This window comes from Heloderma suspectum, chromosome 1 (assembly GCF_057233095.1).
Source record: "Heloderma suspectum isolate Gila_16-S chromosome 1, 16-S_ref, whole genome shotgun sequence".
NCBI lineage: Eukaryota > Metazoa > Chordata > Lepidosauria > Squamata > Helodermatidae > Heloderma > Heloderma suspectum.
The window spans coordinates 65,319,741-65,345,305 of record NC_139458.1 but is presented as its reverse complement, the minus strand read 5'-3'; the positions used below and the strand labels follow the sequence as shown (position 1 = coordinate 65,345,305).

The 25,565-nt window shown below is 40.9% G+C and overlaps 1 protein-coding gene across 1 annotated transcript in view; it reads right to left on the bottom strand.

Moving 5' to 3' along the window:
• Positions 1–2,245: 2,245 nt before the first annotated feature.
• Positions 2,246–25,565, bottom strand: part of SPRED1 (sprouty related EVH1 domain containing 1) — a 105,905-nt gene continuing 82,585 nt past the window's right edge. The window contains exons 5-6 of the mRNA XM_084844651.1: positions 14,556–14,714; positions 2,246–6,708 (exon numbers count right to left, since the gene is read on the bottom strand). Of these exons, the coding sequence (XP_084700777.1) occupies positions 6,049–6,708; positions 14,556–14,714 (819 nt within the window). The 3' untranslated portion in view covers positions 2,246–6,048. The remainder of the gene's footprint in view (positions 6,709–14,555; positions 14,715–25,565) is intronic.

Genomic DNA, 25,565 nt, shown 5'->3' with positions numbered 1-25,565 from the left:
AAAGGTGGGGAATTACACAGTCGGTGGCTTCACAGGCTTAAAAGCAACAGAGTATTTTTAAATGCCAAACATTTTCCCTAATAGAACACCACCAAAGATCAGAAAAATATTTTGTTGACCTCTTTGAAACCAAACCATTATAAATGTTCTCCTTTCCAAACCAAGAGAGGACTTCAGAGGATAAAAAGCAACCCCAACACATGAGATTTTAAAGTTATCATCATAGACTGCTGTTCTGCAAAAAGAAACAGATCCATTTTGCCGACACAATATTAATGGCATATAGTTCTGAAATGTACTGTTCTGTAACAATATTTTCCTCTTATCCTACCCTAGGCAGTCCCAAAACTGAAATGCAAAAAAATTGACATCTACCTCTTTAATTTCATGATAGTTTTAATCAGGTAATTGCAGGAAAACATTGACATGTAAAACTGTTTTTATGATTTTATCCAGTATGTCAACTTACAAAGGGTATGATAACAAAACTAGTATGCATATTTACATTATGTACTCAAGGTAACCAGCTATATTCTTATACATAAAAAGAAATACATCTATGGCATGGAATTAAACTAAAACCTACATTGTTTAGTAGAAAGATACAGCAATTAAGATTTTAATGGAAATAATATACAAGTGAGGCACTTTTTGAGGTCAATAGGGTGGAAAGCAAATGGCACTAAGCAAAATAAGAGGCAATATCCACAAACAAGAGGGGGGAAACCCTATGTACAGATTATACTGCAGCTCCCAATACAAAGTTTTTCCACTAGATGTTTTTTGAGCTCTCAAGGCTAACCACAACTATTGCAATTAAGAAGTTTTCGGGGGTGGGTAGGTTGCTGTTTAATGCCATTTAAATGCTACTTAATCAGTGCACCAAAAGGCATATGGAAGTTTTAACCACAAGGCTGCCTATCTTAATAGTACTAATTGGACTACTAAACCATCTCCTTTATTCTTCTCCCAGAAGAGAATATGGACCACTATGCACTCCATATACAGTGTTCTATGTTCTCTGGGGAATAAAAGGCTAACACAAACATTGTGTATTATTTACATGGGAGTTGAAGATTTCTGCCTACATACACAAGGTTAGCAGGAAGAAAAATGGGACTGTCACATTCCAGCATGCAATGCATGTACTTTGAAATAGCTACATTTGACTGATGGAAGGTACAGGAGGGTACAGGACTGAAGTCTGTAGAGACACCCCCCCCCCCATGCTCTGGATCAATGTTTCTCAAACTTTTTGAACTTGGGCTTCACTTTTTAAACTTACTATATCTTCTGAGGCTACCCAACCCAGCAAGAATCATCTGTTCCACAGGTGAGAATGCAGAAAGCCTTGCAGGCAAACTGCTGCATGAAAGAAGGCTCTCTGGAGGACATCAAATCCCAACCTTGGCTTTAAAGGGGGAATGTAACGGGATTTCTCTGACCGCCTGCAAAAACCAGGCACAAGGAACGTATGTGAGAACAAAGCAGCAATAGCTCTTTCTGGGCTCCCTTATTCCCAAACCACACGAGGCAGTGTGGGTGCACCTGGGTGTCCCCACTCTTGCTCACTCAGGAACTCTCACAAGGGCGTTCAATCTTCCCAGGTGTTGTTTGGTGAAGGAAGGAAGACACCACCCGCTCAGCATCCTCTTTCTCCCATTGAACTTCACTCCCGTGTTCTCAAAGGCCTATGCTTGAGAACTACTGATGTAGGCATTTCTATATGAATCAGATTATTATTATTATTAATAATAAATAAAACAGCCTCAGGGGGCTCACTATTGCTGGGGGAGGGGGGATAACTTTCTGACTCTTCAGGTGTGAAGCCATGAGCATTCCCTTTTTTCTTAAAGCATGACAGTATCTGAATGACAATAGACACAATTTTAATATTAAAAAACCCACTTTTAGTTTGAAAAATTTGCATTTCAGCCACGCCTAATACCAAGGATGGCATAGTCAGTATTGGATTTCCGACCTGACACATTGGCCCAGCTCACCTGCAACGATAACCTGAGTTTGTTTGTTTTTTCATAAATCCCGGGTGACTACAAGCATTCTGGTTCATGCAGCTCTTAGTGCTCCCATCTGGCTCTTCGCAGCTTAACAAGCAAGGGATGATCCATCCCTGGCCTGATTGGTGGTACATCCAAACCTCGATCCTGGATCCCAACTCTAGCTTCTCAGGGAAGAGACGGGTTCGGAGAGAACACCAACCAAGCCAGAGATGGAGTGTCCCTGCCTAGTTTAGTCCCTCCTGCAGCAGGAGTCAAGTGGGAGCGACTGAGTTGCATGAACTGGCACACTGGCTCATTCAAGGTAAGCTGGGTTTAAAAAAAAACAAAAACTGGGTTACTGCTGCATGTGGATTTTCTTTTAATTCAACTGTAAGCAAAGTGTGTAAGACAAATGCAAATATCCCCCACTTCCCAATTTTGGAACTTAATTTTGAACCGAATTCCAGAAAGTAGCTTCAACTGATGTTGGGAATACATTTTCAAACAAATAATACAAATTAATGCCTAAGCTGTATAACTGAAGTAACAAGTTCTAAATCGTGTTTGTCCAGCAGGTGGTGCCCAAGTGTTATAGCTGACTGCTTTCACCTGGAACACAGGCCATCTTCCGTCAGATTGCAGCTTTTGTCAGGCTGGAAACTCATCATCCATCATGTGGCAACTTCTCCAAACCAATTTAAATCCATGTGTACTAAAGTCCCCTGTTACTACACCCCTTAAAAGACACCAGAATATATATGTTTTATAGTAAATCTGGATATGTTTAAATCTTTTCTTTCTGGAGAAAATAGGATGGAAGATAAAATGCACACAGAGGCCACAATCCAAATTAGAGATAATACATATTTTTAAACTCACCGAATTCTGTGAGATTAAATAAACCCAACTCCATGGTGGATTGTATCTAGGAATAAGAATCTGTGAACTGGAAAGTGAAGATCCAATGGTTTGTTCTAGGGCAGCCTTCCTCAAACCAGTACCCTCAAGATGTTTTGGACTTCAACTCCCATCAGCCATAGCCAACACAGCAAATGATCAAGAAACCCGGGAGTTGTTGCCCAAAACATCTGGAGGACATCAAGTTGGGGAAGGCTGTCTGAAGGAGATGGGGCTATACATCAGTCCCAAGTTCAATCTTTGTCACCTCCAGTTAACACCCCCCAACCCCGCCCTCCCCCTCCCAGGTAGCAAGGTTGGGGAAGACCTCTGCCTGAGATCTTGGAGAACACTACCAGTCTTGAGCAAAGAGCACTGAGATCAAAGGACCAACCGTCTTACTTCGTAGCAAGGCAACTTCATATGTTCACCAGATTTGTGAGTTCGCCACAGTTGTGAGTTAAAGACGTTCCCCTGCTAAAGTGAAAGGTTGAAACAGGGCCATACATACAGAAACGTGGCTAAAATCACACAATCCACATAATCAGATATTGAACCAACACAATTATTTAAATTAGTTCTGTGGCGGAGGGAACCCTCCTATATCCTAATTTCCATATTAATTTGTATTTAAAAACAAAACAAAATAGGAATAATATTTATTCAAGAGTAAAGGATAGTAAATATTTAGCAGCAAAGTGGTTAAATACACACTGAAAATAGCAATGCACGAATTCAGGAAAAAATATTAAAGCATATATGTTTTCATATGAAATACACTACAGGAACCAGGAGTTGCATTATGCTGATTAGTGCTCAGAGGAAATGGTTAGACTTGCCTCCTCCCAAAGTTCATACATATGTACATGTACACACACACACACACACACGCACACACACACACACAAGCTCCAAAGGACTTTTCTGTACAGCCAGCAAGTTCTTTTCTTGGGTTGTTGATGCCATGCTCCATTTTTAATCAAAAACAGAATGTTTTACAATATGCAATTCCTATGTCACCAATAAAACACAGGTGACTTCTCTCTGTCTCTTTTGGGGGGCGGGGGAGGCAAAATTAACAGTCTGTCTAGGCAACCAAGTTTAGCTGAATATGTGAAGCATAAAAGTCATCCTGGGTAGCAGCTTTCAAATATATAAATGGTAAAAAGAAAGGACTTAAGATCGCTGCTACAGTGTCTTATCTGCTGACAGGTTATCCATTCAGGGTTTTTTTAAAAGTACAAAACTAGAAAGAAGCTCTTAACTTCTATAATTATCAATATATTTGTCTTCTTTTCAATGTGAAATAATACTTCAAGATGATCTATGTACACAGTATTGTCAGTTCAAGCTGTCATATAAATATAAATGCTTTCTTTAAAAAAGTATTTTACATATAGTGTTATATACAGTTGTTCAGTTTGATACCTGGGCTCTGAAAAGGGGGGTGGGGAATCCTATGACTGAACATGGGCAAGGATCTAACCGTGTCCGACAACTAGGGCTATTTACGTTGTGCTGGCGGAAACAAACATTTGTGCAACATCAATAGTGCTTGCTAGCATGATGGGTTTCCCGTTGCACTAGGAAGTGCTATTAACATTGTGCACTGCTGTTTTCTGCTACCACAACATAAATAGCACTGGTGGCCAGACACCACTGGATCTTCCCCATATTCTTCAGAAGAAAATAAAATCAATACATATATTTCGTTGAACAAAAATGGGTAGAAAATTTAAAAAAAGTAGTGTGAGATTATAATTGTAATAGCAAAAGCATATTAACAACGTATTTTATCCCCTTCCCCACCCATTAACGTTTTTGAATGAATGACCGCTCCACTGCTTTAGAGAGTTTTATTCATAAAAAACCTGTAGGCTCAGCTATGTTGTTATACCATGTGATGACATTTAGGCAGTTCCCCAAGGGTGGCATTTAGAACACACAGCCAAATGTTAAGTTAAACATTCAGTATTAATCTGTTGCAACTCAAAAGACAAAGTAAAACCCACTTTCATTCACAATGAATTCACTTGCTTTTTCCTACCTGGGCTGCAGTTTGTCATACAGAATATTTTTCATTTTTGCTAGGCCAAATAAAATTAAAATGGGAAACATTTTTGTTCCTTTAGTAGTTTGAAGAAATAAGTGGTACCAAGTTGAACAGAATGATAAATACATACTTTATGACAATTACCTTGTGGCAATTTTCCTTCCCCAAACATTTGTCATCAACAACGTTTTTTGGAGGAAACCCTAGAAGAAAATCTGCTGGTTGAGAAAAAGGAAACTCTTTTGCCATTACATTGAAACCAGAATCATTTATATATAAAAATAAATGTTATGTTCTCATAAGAGCATTAGACAATTATACCTGTGCTTAACAAAACATTGGTCATTCAAGACTACAATAATTAATATTTTAAAGGTTTTCAGATTACCAGAATGTACACAGAAGGAACTCAATACAAAATGTAGTTGAAGGAAAACAAGACTGAAAATATTGATTTGTCCATCTGGAACAGAAATGCTACTAAGTTAACTAGTTAAATATTGAGAAATACTATCACGGAATGTGACTTGAAATGTGGTCCATAACTGCTTTGCAACTGGAAAGGGGAAGGAAGTTTTAATAATTCGTACCATATACTTAGTTAAATATAAACATTTGTTATTTGTACATAAAGTTGCTTCCAAAAACTATTTATAAGCAATTTAGTTGCAAGTAAAATCAATTTAAATTTCTTGCAGTCACAGAGTTAACTTTCTTTAGTTTTAAATCAGCTCTCGCTAGTGCAGACTGAGTTAAAATTTTCTGCCAAATAGATTTCAAAGAGTCCCCCCATCACCTAAACCATAAAATGTACAAATTGCTGAAGTTGATCCCTTATATAGTATGGACTGCAGTTTATACTTATTTCAACTGCCCATCATAAGAAAAGGCTTTCCTTTTGCAAGAACTCCTTCACAACTCGCACCATGCACTTAAAAGCAGATCATTAGGCATGGCTAGCTTTCGTAAAACACAACAAGAGTTCTGATGCTTCTTCCGCAATAGGCCTTGCGCACATGACAGGCTGCCAAATGCTTCCACGAGTTAGATACTTTCCAAAAATAAAGACTCGTCAGCCCAATTTGGCACCAGACCGGTTCATCCCGCAGCTTTATGCTTTCCTCCACAGCATCCGCAGACCTCACCACAGTGGTGGCAGGCTCTCAAAGGGAGGTAGCAGCACATACATGGTGCAATGAACGACAAAGTGACGAGAGCGAGCCATCGTAAGCAGAACTTGTCATCGCTCGTGTCACACGAGCAGGGGTCAGAGAAATCTCCCTCAGAGTCTGACATACAGTGATAGAGCATGCTCTCAGCACAAAGCATGCAGCTAACTTGATATATGCATCTCTTAATAGGGTCTGGAGCATCCTGGCATTTGCCCCGGCCATTCTCTTCATGATTAAACCTTTCCTGGCAGTATACACAGCGAGAACGCTCACCATCCTCTTTCCGTTTTTTTGATTTTTTTAATTTGAAAGAGGAAGGCTGTGTTTTAAATACCACAGAACTCTTTGAATCTTTTAGTGTGTTCAGCTTGGTTCCATCCCCAGATGGGTAGACATATTCTGATTTTTTATGTTCTGCCTTAGGACACTGCAGTGAGGAGTCTGCTTCGTCCCTATCCAAGTCATTTTTCCACATGTCTGGGTGCCTATAGTCTGCATAGCGGCGTATTAAAATATCGCGAGGGTTTATTCGAACAATTTCTTCTTCATCCTGAAAACTGACATTCCTGACTGGCTTCGAGGGTATCTGAAAAAGGGGAGGGGGAAAAAAAAAAGACAAGAGGCACTTTGTATTACAGGTAGGTGCAACAGATCTCTCAACACAAGCTGGTGATTCAGTACTTCGTTTCAAATAAGCTATCGGATCACAGCAGTTCACTGTCAGGAGGCTGTACCTTTGCTTTTTAGAAACTGGATTGCAGAGTTTGTGACAAAGGTGCTTAAGAAATCATATTCGGATTTAATGTTTATCAAGCACCTTTAACAAAATAAATGCTGTACACAAAGGTATTTGCAATGCTGGCAAGTCCCTGACCCATGTTAACATTCTAGGCCACACGAGGAGGAGAGGGGAAGGACAACCAAAAATTGAAGGCAAGGTGATGAGCCCTATTAAGGAAAAAAGAGCAAGCTAGGAACGGCATGACGGAAAAATGATATGTTTTGAGAATGTTTTTCAACATCTATGTGAAACTGCTGGGTGAGGTCATTTGGAGGTTTGGACTGAGATAGCGTCAATACGCAGACGACGCATGGGTCTACCTCTCTTTTCCATCTTCCAACCCCAAATAGTCTAATCCCAAGGAAATGGTGGAAACCCTGAACAGGTGTCTTGGGGAAGTATTGGGGAGGCTGAGAATAAACAAGCTTAAACTTTATCTGGACAAGACACAAGTGCTGTGGGTTGGGAAAACCTGCAGATCTGGATGGGGACTGCGCTCCCCTTATAGGCCAAGTACACCGTTCAGGAGCGCTGCAAGACACAGCTTTTACGCTGGAAGCGCAGGCATCATCAGAGGTCAGAAGTGCTCTCTGCCTGCTTCAGCTGGCTGGCCACCTGCAGCGTCATCTGGAGAACGCAGATCCCGCCTCAGTGACTCATGCATTGGTCACATCCAGGCTGGATTACTCTAATCTATTCCATGCAGGACTATCCTTGAAGATGGCCTGGAAGCTCCAATTGGCACAAAATGTGGCAGCCAGAATGTTTGTAGGAACTAAGTGTGCTGATCATATTACACCTCTTCTGTGCCAGTTACACTGGTTGCCTATTTGCTTCTGGGCCCAACTTAAGGTCATGGTACTGACCTTTAAAGCCCTACATGGTTTTAAACCAGGCTATCTAAAGGACTCCCCTTCATGGATCACTGCCTTGTTGTGGCGAAGGGGCTTGCGTAACTCAGTGAAGCCATAAGCTATGCCGTGCAGGGCCACCCAAGACGGACAGGTCATGGCCGAGAGTTCTGACAAAATGTGGTCCACTGGAGAAGGAAATGGCAACCCACTCCAGTATTCTTGCCAAGAAAACCCCATGGAACGTATCACAAGGCTAAAAGAGATGACGCCGGAAGATGAGCCCCTCAGGTCGGAAGGTGTCCAATATGCTACTGGGGAAGAGCAGAGGGTATTTCCAAGTAGCGCCAGAAAGAGTGAAGCGGCTGGGCCAAACCCGAAAGGACACTCAGCTGTGGATGTGTCTGGTGGTGAAAAGAAAATCCGATGCTGTAAAGAACAATATTGTTTAGGAACCTGGAATGTCAGATCAGTGAATCAAGGTAAGCTGGAGGTGGTCAAACATGAGATGGCAAGATTGAACATCGACATCTTGGGAATCAGCGAACTAAAATGGACAGGCATGGGCGAATTTAATTCAGGTGACTATCATATCTACTATTGTGGGCAAGAATCCCTTAGAAGAAATGGAGTAGCACTCATAGTCAACAAAAGGGTGGGAAAAGCAGTACTGGGGTACAATCTTAAAAATGATAGAATGATCTCAGTACGAATCCAAGGCAAACCATTCAACATCACAGTAATTCAAGTCTATGCCCCAACCACTGAGGCCGAAGAAGCTGAGGTTGATCGGTTCTATGAAGACCTACAACACCTTCTAGAACTAACACCAAAAAAAGATGTCCTCTTCATCATAGGGGATTGGAATGCTAAAGTAGGAAGTCAAGAAATCACCGGGATAACAGGCAGGCATGGCCTTGGTGTACAAAATGAAGCAGGACAAAAGCTAATAGAGTTTTGCCAAGAGAACATGCTGATCATAGCAAACACTCTTTTCCAACAGCACAAGAGGCGACTCTACACATGGACATCACCAGATGGTCAATATCGAAATCAGATTGATTATGTCCTTTGCAGCCAAAGATGGAGAAGCTCCATACAGTCAGTAAAAACAAGACCTGGAGCTGACTGTGGCTCAGATCATGAGCTGCTTCTTGCAAAATTTCGGCTGAAATTGAAGAACGTCGGGAAAACCACTAAACCGTTCAGGTATGACCTAAATCATATCCCTGATGAATATACAGTGGAGGTGAGGAATAGATTGCAGGGATTAGACCTGATAGACAGAGTGCCTGAGGAACTATGGACGGAGGTCTGTAACATTGTTCAGGAGGCAGCAACTCAATCCATCCCAAAGAAAAAGAAATGCAAGAAAGCAAAGTGGCTGTCTGATGAGGCTTTACAAGTAGCTGAGGAAAGAAGGGAAGCGAAAAGCAAGGGAGAAAGGGGAAGATATACCCAACTGAATGCAGAGTTCCAGAGAATAGCAAGGAGAGACAAGAAGGCCTTCTTAAATGAACAATGCAAAGAAATCGAGGAAAACAACAGAATGGGAAAGACTAGAGATCTCTTCAAGAAAATTGGAGATCTCAAGGGAACGTTTTGTGCAAAGACGGGCATGATAAAGGACAAAGAAGGCAGGGACCTAACAGAAGCAGATGAGATTAAGAAGAGGTGGCAAGAATACACAGAAGAACTATACAGGAAAGATCTGAATGTCCCTGATAGCCATGATAGTGCGGTCACTGAACTTGAGCCGGACATCCTAGAGAGTGAAGTCAAGTGGGCCTTAGGAAGCATTAGTAACAACAAAGCTAGTGGAGATGACAGTATTCCAGCTGAGCTATTTAAAATCCTAAAAGATGATGCTGTTAAAGTGCTGCATTCAATATGCCTACAAATCTGGAACACTCAACAGTGGCCACAAGACTGGAAAAGGTCAGTTTACATTCCAATTCCAAAGAAGGGCAACGCCAAAGAGTGTTCAAACTACCGCACCATTGCGCTCATTTCACATGCCAGCAAGGTGATGCTCAAAATCCTACAAGCTAGGCTTCAGCAGTATGCGAACCGAGAACTACCGGAAGTACAAGCTGGGTTTCGAAGAGACAGAGGAACTAGAGATCAAATCGCCAACATTCGCTGCATCATGGAGAAAGCAAGAGAATTCCAGAAAAACGTCTATTTCTGCTTCATTGACTACGCTAAAGCCTTTGATTGTGTGGATCACAACAAACTGTGGCAAATTCTGAAAGTGATGGGAGTACCAGACCACCTTACCTGTCTCCTGAGAAACCTGTACGAGGGTCAAGAAGCAACAGTAAGAACCAGACATGGAACAACCGATTGGTTCAAAATTGGGAAAGGAGTACGACAAGGCTGCATATTGTCACCCTGCTTATTTAACTTATATGCAGAGTACATCATGAGAAATGCCGGGTTGGATGAATCAGAGGTCGGAATTAAGATTGCTGGGAGAATTATCAACAACCTCCGATATGCAGACGATACCACCCTAATGGCAGAAAGCGAAGAGGATCTCAAGAGCCTCTTGTTGAGGGTGAAAGAGGAGAGTGCTAAAGCTGGTTTGAAACTCAACATTAAAAAAACGAAGATCATGGCATCTGGCCCCATCACTTCCTGGCATATAGAAGGGGAAGAAATGGCAGCAGTGACAGATTTTACTTTCTTGGGCTCCAAGATCACCGCAGACGGTGACTGTAGCCATGAAATTAAAAGACGCTTGCTCCTTGTTAGGAAAGCTATGGCCAACCTAGACAGCATAGTAAGAAGCAGAGACATCACCTTGCCGACAAAGGTCCGTCTAATCAAAGCTATGGTTTTCCCAGTAGTAATGTATGGCTGTGAGAGCTGGACTATAAGGAAGGCTGAGCGCCGAAGAATTGATGCTTTCGAACTGTGGTGCTGGAGAAGACTCTTACGAGTGCCCTGGACTGCAAGGAGGTCAAATCAGTCCATCCTAAAGGAAATCAACCCTGAGTGCTCATTGGAAGGACAGATAATGAAGCTGAAGCTCCAATATTTTGGCCACCTAATGCGAAGAGAAAACTCCCTGGAAAAGACCCTGATGCTGGGAAAGACTGAAGGCAAAAGGAGAAGGGGACGGCAGAGGATGAGATGGCTAGATAGCATCACGGATGCAATGAATATGAACTTGAGCACGCTCCGGGAGAGAGCGCAGGACAGGAAGGCCTGGCGTGCTATGGTCCATGGGGTCACGAAGAGTCGGACACGACTGAACGACTGAACAACAACAATCTAAAGGACTGCCTATGCCCATATGTACTTGTCGAGCTTTAAGCTCAGGATCCAAGGCCCTGCTTTCTGGTCTACCATTGAAAGCTGTTAGGTTGGTGAGTAGCAGAGACAGGACCTTCTCTATGGTAGACCCATATCTTTGGAATACCCTTCCCAAGGAAATCCATATGGACCTCTCTCTGTTGGCCTTTAAGAAAATCCTAAAGATTTTTAAACTCAGGTCTCCATTTGAGTGATTTTATGGTTGTTACATTTAAGAACCATTTTATCTGCTCTTATTATTTTAATGTTAATAGTTTTATTGCTATTTGTAACCCACATTGGAAAGATATATTCCCTAAAAGATGAGCTAGAAATCCATTAAAAAACAAACCAACCATGGAATCCAATGTAGCTATCCCCCTGCAGGAACTGTTTCCATCAGTGGAAGTGTGTGTGTGTTGGATACCTGCTCCCCCCTGCAGCCCTCCTGCGTGCCCTCCAGATCTGTTCCAGAGTGTTTGGGACCCCTCAGAACAGATTTTCTGGGGCATGGGTGGCTGTAGGGGGAAGAGAGAGGGAGAATGGCTCATTGTGTGAGTGGACTTCTGCTCACACAATGGTGCAGTGTTGGATTCTGCCCAATAATAATAACAGTAATATTAATGTTAGAGATGAAGAAATCCAAATACCAGAAAAAAAGGTAGGGACAGGCATGAAAAAAGCACTAGAACACAGGGTTTGTAAAGCTAACACAAGCCTTCTGAGGTCATTTTGAAGCATACCATTTACACTCAAAAATCTCTCACCAAATGACAAAGAATGAGGAGCTTGAGCAATTCAGACTTCTGAAATCCTTTGAAGTAGCTACATCTGTAAAAGTCCTTGAGATCATGAACTTTAAATCATGATGCAAAGTTGTTAAGGTATCTATCTTACAGGTGCAGAAATAAAAGCCACGTTTTCCATCTCAGGGCTGAAATATTTCCAAATGCTTTTTTGAAAGAGAAGTCCTTGATTACTGAAGTACTTGCTTAATAAATACATTAACACTTGTGGTGGGAACTTGTAGCCAGGACCAAAGGAGTTGTTCACTTTGCTGGCACCCAATAGAAATCCACAAAACCGAGACAGAAATAACTTTTCCATAGCCTTCTAAAGGATTGGCTGGTGATGACAGAAGCATCTTTCACTATTAATGAAAATAAGTTAGCTATAAAGTTTTAGTTTATGAGCAAAGATTAAAAAGCAAACAATCCTTTCCCATCCCTGCCAAAGGCAAAAACAAGACACTCCATTATAGGGAAAAGCAAACTTCTGCTGGAATATTTGAGATTCAAGACGACTTACTTGGCTCAAAGTAATAAAAATTGTAATCAGTCACCCTTGCCAATGGTTAGAACCGTCTAAACAACTACAGCAAGCTAAATAGGGAAATCTTTGAAATCTAAGTAGAAGACCACTCTCAATTAAAACACAGCAATGCAAGCCTAAGCTTCTGTAACAGATGGTTCAGAACTTCTAACTTCAGGTGTAATTCAGAGCTCTGCAACCTGGAAAAAGTAGGAAAGGGAGAAATCTGACTGCATAGTCAGACAAGGACCACTTCATATATGGCTTTTTCTCTATATGGGTATATATTGGTGTAGGCCAAATATGTGTTCAGTGGTGTACACTCTCATATGGCATTTGAACAAGTGGTGGCAGGTATACACCTACCAAAGTAGACAGCTGGGATCTTCACATAATTCTGTACATGGGGAAATTCCGTACACCTGAGTATACTCAGGTCAGAGAAAACATAATGTGTGAAGTACCCACAGGATATCTGTCTGTCACTTAACAGAATATCAAGGAGAAATAAGGCATGATATCCATGAAACCAGTTATGAGGTTAAGAAAAGATGCTTTTACATTTATCATGGCACACTCTATTTTCTCCACAAAATCTGAGAGCTTGACAATTAAAAAGGCAACTCACTAATTTTAATGGATGTAGGCATTTTATTCATAGTAAGACACCATAAAAATCAGGGGTCCACAAGTTTTGACTGCTTGCTAGCCAGCCACTGATCCCTCCTCTCCTCCAAGTCCTCTGTGCTGATAGAGAATTTGGGGGACAGAAGAGGGGTCTTGAGAGAAAGCAGAAGCAGTGTAAGCTCAACGCTGTATGAGATACCCTGCCTCTCTTCTTGTGAGTCAGAAGAGTAGGGAGGTTTCTCATGTCATGCTGGGAAGTCTTTCCTAGCTATTGGCTGAACTGCTGTATTATAAACATTCTAACTGCTCACGTGGAAAACTGAGTACACCTTCTGTGAAGGGAAGGACTATTTGGCTGGAGAAAAATCAATGTCTAGGACAGGAAGGGTGTGGGATGAAGACATAGACAGAAGTGCTTAGCTGGTAGCAACAATGGAGATTGGAAAGAGGAATAAGGGTCACGTGTGCCAGGGAGGACCCGGAAGGAGGGCAACAGGAGTTGGCAGAGGCTTTAGCTTTGTTTGGGAAGAATATGTGGTGAATGGTGATGAAAAGGGAGGTAGAAAAGGCAAGGAATTGAGTAGAGGTAGGGAACGGAGTAAGTACATGTCAATGAGAGAGGCTGCGTGAGTAATAATTCACACAGGACTTAGTGGCAGGAGAAACTGCATGCTATTGAGGTAAAGGGGGCTAAGACAGGAAGCAAGTCTGACCTCATTCGCACGATCACGGAGGGGGAAATAAGCCACAGTGACTTATGACACCCCCACCAGTGTGTGCTGGCGGGGGGGGATTGCATAATATAATTACCCTCTGTAGCATGGCTTGTCATGTCCTGTGAACCTGACCATGGCGGCTTATTTTGCTAGCCACAATCATGCGAACCGGGCCACAGGTAAGCATGGAGACATTGAGCTGGAGGGGCAGTGGCTCTTTGGCAGAACATCTGTTCTGCATGCGGAAGGTTCCCAGTTCAATCCTTGGCATCTCCAAGTAGGGTTGGAAAAATTCCTGCCTGAAACCCTGGAGAGCCGCTGCCAGCGAGCGTCAACAATACTGGGCTAGATAGACCAAGGGTCTGACTCGGTATATTTCAGCTTCCTATGTTCGTAGAGGCAAGAAGGCACAGATTGCAAGAAGGGAGAGGGGTGCTGTTGCAATTTCACATATTGGCCCAGTCCAGATGTAATGGGAAGCCATGGTTTCTCTCTGAACAAACTGTGAACGTCCACCTGCCCCCGCCCCCCTTTTGAAAGACAGAGGAGATCAGAAATATCGACTTTTAAACAAGCCACAGCCCCCTGCGATCTTTGAATTCAGGGAACTATGGTTTGTTTAAAAAGGAAGAAGATGCTTTCCATCTCTTTCTCTGATGTGTGAAAGAGGGGAGCATGCAAATTCGAGGCTTGCCGTGGCTCCCGGACATAGCAGGAAACCATGGCTTCCCATTATGTCTGAACTGAGACGCTGAAATAACTAGCTCAATTTCTGGTAGCAATTCTGATGTAGATTATGTTGGAGCACTTAATACATGATTTGTTTTTCTAGTTGGAGATCTATTACCTGGTTGGATTGGCTGTGGAAGTAGGATCTTCTGGAGTTCAAATCTTCAAAGGCTGAGGGTCTTATACTTAAGCTTTTGTAAGGATCATTGCTCACTATAGGTTCATGTTGGAAAAGATGATCTTTCATTAACAAATTTGACGTGTTTTCTGGAATTGCCTGGAAAAGATAATAGATTAAAAGTAATTCTTAATCTTTTTTGTTTTGCTTGCATTGCTTAAATAAACCATAAATCCAACTTTGTTTAAAACCTTGGTTAGTAGCTGGGGTATAAATGCTTGAAATAGTGAACATTTCAGATGGATGACTACTTAAATATACATATGCCTTTATTAAAATCAGAATGCTACTTTACAGAAATTCTGTTATAGACAAGTGTGACAAAATAACATGTTGGAGATAGCATTTATGTAGTCTCAGAATATACGTTTAGGAGTATAAACTGGTTTGAGGATAGTATTCCTTAAGGAAACCTATCTAATGTAAAATTTATTTATTTATTACATTTATATCCCACCTTTTTTCCTCCAAGGAACTCAAGGTGGAGTACATAATCCTCCTCCTCCATTTTATCCTCACAACAACAACCCTGTGAAGTAGGTTGGACTGAGAGTCTGTGACTGGCCCAAAGTCACCCAGGGAGCTTCCATGGCTGAGTGGGGAGTAGAACCCGGATCTCCCAACTCCCAGTCCAGCACTCCAGCCACTACACCACACTGGCTCTACACCACAAAAATAAAAAATATGCCCTAGCTGAGGGGAAAAAACAAGAATAGCCACCCACTCCTACATTTTGCATGATTGCATGGTATGGATATGGGACTACACAAACTCCGTCTTCTATTTCCTAGTCAGAAAACACTGCTATACAGCAGATTGCGTGCAATCCCTTTTCCAAGCAATGACTGGAAGCAGTTTTGTTATTAGTCAGCTGCTTAACCCCAACTAAGTGTAGCAATTGCCTCTAGTCTGATGGAACTGGAGTATTCCTGAAATAGAGTGGCACCATATTTGTAGGGTATTTGGCTCATTCTTAGGGTTAGATCCAACACTGCAATAGCAGACCTTTGCTGATATGTTGGGACTTTCTCTCTCTCTCTTCCCCCCTGCAGCCCTCCACACTGCCCAAAAATCTGCTCCGGATGGTTTCCCAGCCCTCTGGGGCAGATTTTGAGGATGTGTGGTGGGCTGCGGGGTGGAGGAGGGACTGCTCCCCTCCCTGGTTCCGCAGACTGAACTGCTTCCATCAGCAGAAAGACATCATTGGATCCAACCCACTCTTGCAGTAAAAGGCCAGCACATTGGTGCGTGTTTGCTAGTGGGGATGGTGAGGTATCACCTGAAGCCTTCTTTGCAAGGTTATAATTACCTCAAAGATATCCATAGCAGTTAACACTTTAAAAAGGGCAGGACGAGTTATATTCTTAGGCTACATCTCTGATGCTACTTTTGGACTATATACCCATGCCTTACTGCATAAGACATCAATATACCAAATCTGTTTCAAGAGAAGATACCCATCTTGTGAACTGGTTTCTGGGGAACACACTTTAATGGTTCCATTCCCATTTTATGCTTACACCTTCCTGCACTGTCAACAGAATCAGATTTTTACCATAACTTACTTAGCACTTCTACGTAAGGACGGAAACTATAGTAGTTAGTTCATTAGAAGATAATACTTTAGCTGACTTAGTATTTACAGCTAAATGGATTGAGAAGAACACTGCTCATTAATAGCCAAACCATCCTTTCTGAAGTCTTCCCCTATATGAACTTGCGGAACTTTCCTCCCTTGTTCTATATTTGCTGGTAATTTTATTTTTGTTCCAATCAGTTTGCACATTTGGAAAATACTCTTAAGTGACTGATGTTTGAAGATTACATACATAGCTGTTTTTCCCCACTGACATTTTATAAAGTGATTCTCATGCTACTAAAATTTCAGAAAGAAAAAAAGAAACTTTAGGCTGAAAGGCACCCAAAAATATCCAGAATGAATTGTTTTAGAAGAGCATGTTCATGGGAAAAAAGAAAACATGCTTTCAAAGTTTTAAAGGGCCAAACACCTTATACAGCACAGCTGTCAGATCTAACACATTTCACTGGATCCTCAAACATGGGACTTGTAAATTCAAGGAAGTAGCAACAGCAGACACTGTGATTGGTATCCAATTAACTTTTCTGCCACTGGAACGGTTTCTCTCAGTAGAACAGGAAGGGGGACAATTCCCTCTACCCCCTGCAGTCTCCACATGACCTCAAAAATCTGATCTGGTTGGGCTGGGAGACCTCCCCCGGAGCAGATGCTGAGGGGGAGTAGGGGGCTAAAGAAGGAAGCAGAGGAGGGAAAAGTCCCATTGTGCGAGCAGAAGTCTGCTCATATGATGTTGGGTCTGGTGTAACGTATGAAGGGACAACTCACATATCATGGTAAGGTGCATGTGCTCTAGGTAGTGTACAAATAGCACATATGCAAGTCACTTGCACATCCAGTACCAAAACTTCTCTGTAGCAATATCCAAGTTCCACTGGTTAACGGCATAGCAATTGACTACCTACTGTATGCATGGCCTGACCATATAACATTAAGAACTGGGGTTTGGGTTTTCTGGTTTCCCTTTTCCCTCCTCATCCCTTTTTCCTTCTGTGTTGTGTCTTTTTAAATGGTAAGCCTTGTGTTTATTAATCCGGGAGCCACTCTGGCTGAAGTGGCTTTAAATAAAATAAATATTTCAGAATGGTCCTTCGGATGTGACACATCTATGCCATATTTTAGTCTCATGTGATTTTCACAGGATGGCTAACACTCAACAAGCAAACAAACAAACAAACTTGAACCAAATAAATAAATAAATATCAGTAAACAACACACTGAGTGAAAGCAGTTCAAACACAAGCTAATTTTGTATAGAAAAACAGGACTAAATAAAAGAAGTAAAATATTCTTACAATAGAAGAAACTGCTACGTTAATGTTATATATGGTCAATATCTCACATAAAACACACACATAGATGCACAAATCCCCACTTCTTTTCTACTGCCAAAGCAATTACGCACCGCCCACATTCAATATCCTTTAACCACAGCACTGGCATAGGCTAGCCAGTATCATCTGTAAAATAACCTACGCCAGTTTTTAATGCACAACGGAAATCTGGTTTGCTCCCAGCTGCTGGTATAATAATTACTGTCCTATGGTTGCTAAGAGATACTCTGACTTTTTTCCAAGACTATTAAAACATTTCTGTGTGCACAAGCAAAAGGATGCTGGGTAAAAGCAATAAAATGACTCCAGCTGTAGCAGCCCAGCAGAACTCAAAGCCAGATGACAGCTGTAGAGAAAATGAAAACCAGACTGAGATTCTCTCTTTTTCAAAGCACCTCTCCTCAGTTTTCCCTGGACGAAGCTTGGGGAAGAGAATGTTTCACTCTTCTGCAAGCATCATTATAAACAATCCTCTATCACTGAACAAGTGATTTGACAAAAGGGTTAATGAGACTATACTCTCCTACCTCTTTTAGGACCCTCCATATTTTCTAACCTGTTTGCTTATTAGAACCCTTCAACAAGACTATATTTTTAAAAGCTGCCCCCAATTCCCATTTGAATTATGACTACAGACTTCATGTTCCAAATAATCTCAGTTTTAGTGATTCTGCAGAACAGAGCAATTACTTTCAGTTCTAAAAGCTGTTTCCCTACAATTAGTTGCATACTTTCTGCCCTACATCCTGAATACCTTCAGAGGCAGCCTAGAAACTGCAGAATATTTTCCAGCCATATAAGACACAATGTTTCCCAAACAAAGCATATCCAACAAGCATAGCTGAATTACAGACACAACACTTCCCTTCTTTTTATGATCCCAAATGAATGCAAATCACTAAAGCAAAACAAGCAGAGAGATTCTTCTGCAAAAAAAGATATAGGCTGTGATTCTGCACCCAGCTTACTCTCAATGAAGTTAACTGGTAAGCTTTTGTAGATTATGCTTAGTCACATGTAATGCAATACAAAACTGCAGTCCAGGTCAACTAGTGACAGGCATATATCAGTTCAGTCAGAATCTGCACGTTTATAGGAATTTTTCATACAAAATGTAATTAAATTGAATGGCAATGACAGAGTGCTTACTTCAGATGCTTGGGATATTAGACTACTTACAAGAGCAACTCAGTGTAAAATATCTGTAGACTAGAATTTGATACAGATAAACTCAGAAGCACTGACAAAATCTTAACTAGTTTATTGTGGCATAAAAGATGACAGCAATAGTCAGCTCTGTAAAGACTCCAAAATTCATCATACAAACAGAACTGTTATCTTCCAAAATCTTCAGTCGGTCCATTGGGGAGAAACGACAACAAAAAGCACATAAGCTACTACCTCCAATAATTTACAGTTAAATATATTACATATAACACAGCTGCAGCAGTGTACTAGTTGAAGAGGTCATAAACTATGAAATCCTTTTTTAAAAAGCAAGGTGAACCGTTACTTCTCTTCTTTTAAAAAGTTGTGACCAAAAATTCAATGCCCTTGGGAATTACAAGCCACTTCTTTCATATCTGCAATGAAAATGAACCAGGCAATACAAATGTATCATAGACATTACTATGTACTTTGGCAAAAAGGAACCCCTTTAGTGCTGCACTTTGTGTAACTTCATTCAGTTCCTTGGGGAACAAGCCTAGAATAAGGCATCTTCCCCTTTTCTGGTATACAAAAAGAAAATTGAGAGCATTATGCTCTCCTGTGCCAAACCTACTCTATACCAATGCAGTAGAACAGTTAGTCATTGCACTAGAGTTGGCCAGCATAATTTGGTAAGGATTATGATATTAATTGTCCCTATTCAGGCATTAAATCACACAGTTAACTATCATGTGGAGCTGGAGAGCAGGGCTGTGCCCACTGGCTCTGCCCCTGCATAGGGGTAGGGGGACATGTCGGTAGCGGGGAGCTTCACATCTTGGGGGAGCCTACACACATAGAGTAGGCTCCCCACCACAGGCATGCCACCCAACACATGGACAGTGGGGCCAAAAAAGATGTGAAAGTAGAGGTGGGGTCAGTAGGCATGATCCCGCTCCTCATGATAATTAATCATGTGATCTGAAAGCTCAAATAGGGCTATTGTTGCTTCCAAATATGAGCCTGAAACAAGTCATCAGTAATTTGAATTTTCAATTACAGAACATAATTTGTAAATGGTATTATGAAAAATGTTGCCAAACTGCCTTGACTGTATTATCGGATAAAGAGATTAAAAGCTCCTGAATAATCCCCCTACTTTTGGTTGAAAATTCTTAATCAGTTCAGTTAAGCTAAATATTTATAAGTGCTTGCTGCGTAAAATCCTAGAGACATACTTTTAACAAATCACAGAACCTTTGGGCTTTTGATGACAGACTCCTAGAGCCACCTGTTCACTGTAATGGCAGGAAGTGTTCTTGCCATGTTTAAGTCAGCACAATACATCCTTAGCTGCATGCTTTCCTACTGGGCTTGAAGAGTTACATGAATACAAGGAGACATTTTAGAAAGCAGTGAGGATACGTGCAAGTTATTGCATATGAACCTTTCCTTGTACTGCGATCACTGGGGAGGCTCTGCTTTTGAATTCCAGTGGAGACTGTATCCACTAGAAGCATAGTCGTCCTTGTGGACAGCTTCCTTCCCTTAGAGAACAGTTATCCTCCAAGAGAGGCTAGCTAAACACAGCCTTACAAAATTAGTGAAAATATTACTTTCTGTTAAGCATTTTGGTATTGTTGAACTATACTGTAAAGATATTTTGACTGTTGTTTGGTGTTGACAGAACTCCTCCTACCCCAACAGAGACAGCCATAACATAAGTGGTAGAATAGTCTGTAGATGTTTATCCCAATATTGTTGAAAAAGCACTGGGCTACATCCAAGGTTGCTTGAGTGGACTTCAGTTTGTGCAATAGAACTTTGCTCCCCCTTCCCCCCCGAAGGAGCTGATTTGGGGGCGGGGGCTGCAGGGGTAGGGGGGGAATTGCCCCCTGTTCTGCTGATGGATGCCTTCTGTCAGTGGAGCAAGAGCTAATTGGATTTCACCCATTATTTGCACTCCAATTCTACAGGGAGATGATCTCTGAATTGATCTTACTTGAGATAGATTTCTATCTGTTAGAGCACCCTTCCCCATCCTGGTAGCATTCACATGGCTGGAAATGATGGGAGTCATACCAAACACATCTCAACAGCGTCAACTTGGTGAAGATGATGTTACAGATTTTCAGTCTAAATTAACAGTCAATCTATAGACATTAGTTTTTATTCTCACCACTGTAATGTGTTATTCTAATTTCTGTGTGAACTTTCTTTTTTTAAAAGCTAAACTGGACAATTTCTTAATCTCTGCTCCCAAGACAGGTTCTCAGTTTCTGAAATCCTATTAGTTGCTTTTTTCTGCATTTGTTCCTTAATTTTTCTCAAATATGTATCAGTATTCCAAACTGGGTCCCCACAGAACATTCTACCGTGATAGTAACATTTCTTTGAATTTACTATAAATTCTTGCCTATACTTTGAATCCTTGCCTAATCGATCCAAAAATTAATATAGTCTTCTTAGCAACATTACTGCAATAACAATACTGCATCAATGGCTCAGTCATTTTGTGAACAACCAGGATCCCAGCACAGCTCGACCAAAAACAAAAACGTCTCTTATCACTTCAGGTTCACAGCCTTCTTCTTAGCAGGACTCTCTTTCATTCCATTTCTATTACTCCAGTTCTTCCTCTGTAAATTCCTGATTCTTCTTCTGTATTAGCAATGCCTCTCAAATTAGTGTTGTATGTTCATTTCAAGACTTCTACTTCCTTTCCCCCCAAATTACAATTAATATTAAATAAAAACAGGCCCCGTGACCGATCAACTCTATTAGATACTTCTTTCCAACCTAACATTCCTTTTTAGCACAAATCTTTAGCAACATAATTGTAACTAGTTTCTTAAGTATCGGTACTGATAGCCATGCTTTCACTTTAAATATTAATTTCTGATGTGGTTCTGTATAAATTCTTTTATAAAAATCCAAACTATTTGTTCAACATCATTTGGAGTTCTTCTAAAAAATCAACCTAGCACAGTATTATTTAGCCATTTTCCTCCACATTTTTATTTATTATTTCTTTTAGTAACTGTGTATGACCTAAGTTGATAAACAGATGAAGTACATTTTATTTTAATATCGATACAAGGATATGGCTCATTGTCAAATAAAGGATATGGGAACTCATGGTAATCTTGGTGATGCAGTCCTATAAGGATGGCATGGATGCCACCCGAAGCCCAAATTTGATGCCAAGTGGAATTAATGAAATTCTCTTAAAGCAGAAATGGCAATTTTTACCTATCTCATATTAATATATACCTCAGCTTAATATATCCAACAATTAAGGATGCAATCCATACATGTTTAGACAGAAAAAACTCTTACAACTCCTAGCATGTAGCACTTTTTTGACTAAACATGCATAGGATTGCACCCTAAGTCACACGCCTAAGCGACAGTGATCTGCTTGTGTGCATCAAATATATATACACATCACCATCTTTGGGTTTTTCCAACACTGCAAAGATGAAATGAAAAGGTAATATTATTCATATTCAGATACATCAATGTTAGAAACGATGCGATATCACTACACACACAGACTATGGCAAAAGAGCCTCCAATGAACTGCCTAGATTCAAGTGAAATCTGAAGGGTATTCGTAATCAGTTTAACAATTCAAATTGGAATAATCGTTACAAACTCAGGTTACTATGCATGTGTGACCTTAATGAGGACATTACCTTTTGTGGAGTTACATATTTCTGTTCTAGTCTTTTCCCTATTGGGCAATTTTGCCAATAAAGATAAACTCTGTGAATATTGTGTTAACTATAGACCTGGAGAATGAAATAGATGTTACTGGACAAGTTACCTTGGTTTAAAGAGCTTTGTAATTTTTGAGGAAATAATCAGTTATTATTGGGAATAATTCCTTGGTTGGGAATTAATACGTGATCTGTCAGCTTCTCTTACAATAACGTTCAAGTTAAAAAAGAATCTCATATATCTGATGGATTGTTGATGTAGCTTAATAGCCTGTATTTGAAGGAAGCACCACTTGAAAACTAGAAGGATGATTTTCCCTACTAGAATACAAGAAAAGGCACAAAGTCTTTCCATCTGTAGAATAAAAAAAAATACTCGTTTATTATTTTTGATTGGATCTTTACATCATAATAAACTATTGTCCAGGTGCTCTGTAGCTCTGAAGGACATTTTCAAAAAATCATCCTTTCTACTAGAGGAGTTCGACAAGGATGCGTGCTTGCTCCAATACTATTTAATCTCTTTCTGGCTGTCTTACCTCAGGTTCTTAATAGAATCGATTGTCAGCCTCTAAAACTGGCTTATCAGAAAATCTCTGTTCTTCCTTATGCAGATGGTACTATGCTATTATCTCGAATCAGGCTTGGGCTAAGAAGCGTGCTGGCTGGTTTTGCAAAATATTGTAAGGATAGTCAGCTAATTCTAAATTATGATAAGCTTAAAGTTCTAGTTTTCTCAAGACTTCAAGGCAATTAGATGGCCATCCTATTCAAGAAGTAGAATCTTATAAAACTGAGTAGTTATCTGTATAATTCATCAAAGTGGGTGATACATAGAAATAATGCTATGACAAGGGCTAAATGAAGTCATAAAGCCATTATTTGCTTGTTCTCTTCTAGGAGCAATAGGTTTGTTCCTGCAGCTGCCAATAAATTTTTCTATCGAGTGGCAGTATGGATTACTAGTTTGAATCACTCTTGAGAGAGATTACAAGTAAAGTTTCTGAGAGGACTTTTGAGCTCTCTAAAGTGTGTTGGTGGGGAAGTTTTAAATGCGGAAATAAGTTTAAATTCTCTGACAAGCTCATCAAGTTCGTTCTAAGTTATTAGCTTCATCTTTGTTCTAATAATTCCGCCAGTTCATATGCTTTTTTAAAAACATTAGTAGATTCATAGTAGAGACTTTGGCTATTGGGTGGTATATAAATGTAATAAATAAATTTATTTTTGGAAGAAGGCTGGTTGATCAAGGATCTATTTTATTAGGTTTTTCTCCAACACAGTTACTGATGGTTTGATAGCACACATGCAAAATATGTAATCAAACATAGGATTCAGGATACTGATGAATAGAACTAGTTAGCTCTCTGTTGTGTCTGCTCTCGTTTGCCTCATGGCTTGTATATTTCAAACCTGAATGACTGTGCTCCTTATTTGAGATCATTATCTGTGCCCAAATACAGAACAACCTTTTATATCTTTGGCTAGATATAATGGTATGGCATCTATGAATATGGAAGGTCATTTTCAAAAAATTCCACTCATGCAAAGACTCTATCCTTGTAATAAGGGTAAAATGGAATCTCTTGTACAAATGCTTTTTAACTGCAATTTTTGTAAGGGCGCAAGGGAACACTTGCTGTTTCCCTTAATACAGATACTTCCTGGTAGATCAGATGAATTTCTCCTTGCTTTTTGGTTTCATGGGATCAACATCAATGTTACTTTATTAGTAGCCACATGCTAGAACTCTAATACTTGTCAATTAGAATTGTTCCTGATACTGCATACTATATATTTTCTTTTTATTTGTTTCCTATTTGGTATTTATTATGGCTGGCTGGCTAATAAACTCTGAATGGAAAAAAAAAAGAGAGACCCAACCACTGGATAGTTGGCACTGTTTCAAGCAGCCTTCAGCTCCCATCAGCCCCAGCCACTATGGCTAATGGTTAGGAATACTGGGAGTTGTAGTCCAAAATTTCTGGAGGGTACCAGGTTAAGGAAGGCTGCTTCACAGTTTGCCTGCCTTAATGAAAACTGTTGTGGACTTGATGACATCATTTATGCCCCAAGATTTTAAGGTGAAGTATCAATCTTGAGATGAAGTGACAAGAAACCTTGGAGTGTTTGAATGCAGTCTAGAAACTAGCAAGAGCAAGAATATGGTTGGCTGCCATGGACGCTTCTGATTACACCCTGCTGTGGAAGTCAATAATATTATGCAGAAAAAGAACAAACTAAGGACTGCAGAGGCCACATCTTTCCTACAACTCTGATTGACATTCATTTAATGAGAAAGGTGTGTTTACTTGAGAAAGTATTATGTCTCCATGACTTCTGCAAAATATTTTCCAGGAAGACGTGCCCACCTCAGCCTTAATCTGTATTTTTGCTGCAGGATTCTTTTGCTTATAGATGCGACAGGTGAAGCCATCTGTCTAGACACAGACAGATAAAGGTGTCCCTTTATCCCTCCAGTGGTTAGGAAATAAGAGAAATCCTGCTCTGTCCACTGTGGCAAGAACATAAAAACAGCTCTTCTGGATCAGACTAAAGGTTCATCCAGGCCACGGAGAGGCAAACTTTTCGACTCTGAGGATGGCGTGCGTGTTGCCTAGGTGGCCAGGGGTGTGGATATGTGTGTGCACGCGCTTTAACTTTGCCCACCTTCCAGTGACTGCTGGTAAAGAAGGTGCACAGAGATGGCTCTCCTCGCGTGCTTTCTTTGCAACCAGGATTGGGTCCCTACAGCCTGATTGTGCTGGGAAAGGAGGACACAAGGAGAGTCCCCCCCGCCTTTCCCAGCATGATTAGGCTCCCGGTACCATGTCAATCAGCTAATTGGTGGGCTTTCAGGAGCCTGATAGTTCTGGGAAAGAAGGTGTGTGGAGATGACTCTCCTTGCACATCCTCTTTCCCAGAATCATTGGGGCTCCTGACAAACTGCCAAACATCTGTTTTGCAGGATAATGGGAGCCGGATAGCACTGGGGAAGGCAGCAGTGGGGAGAGTTATTCCCGCATGCGCCCTCATCTCTAGTGGGGATGGCACATGAGGGAAATTCACGGAGAGGCGGTGGCACTGGACGCCGCACAGGTGGCCACCGAGGGCTGCATATAGCCTGCAGGTAGCCCACCCCAAGTCT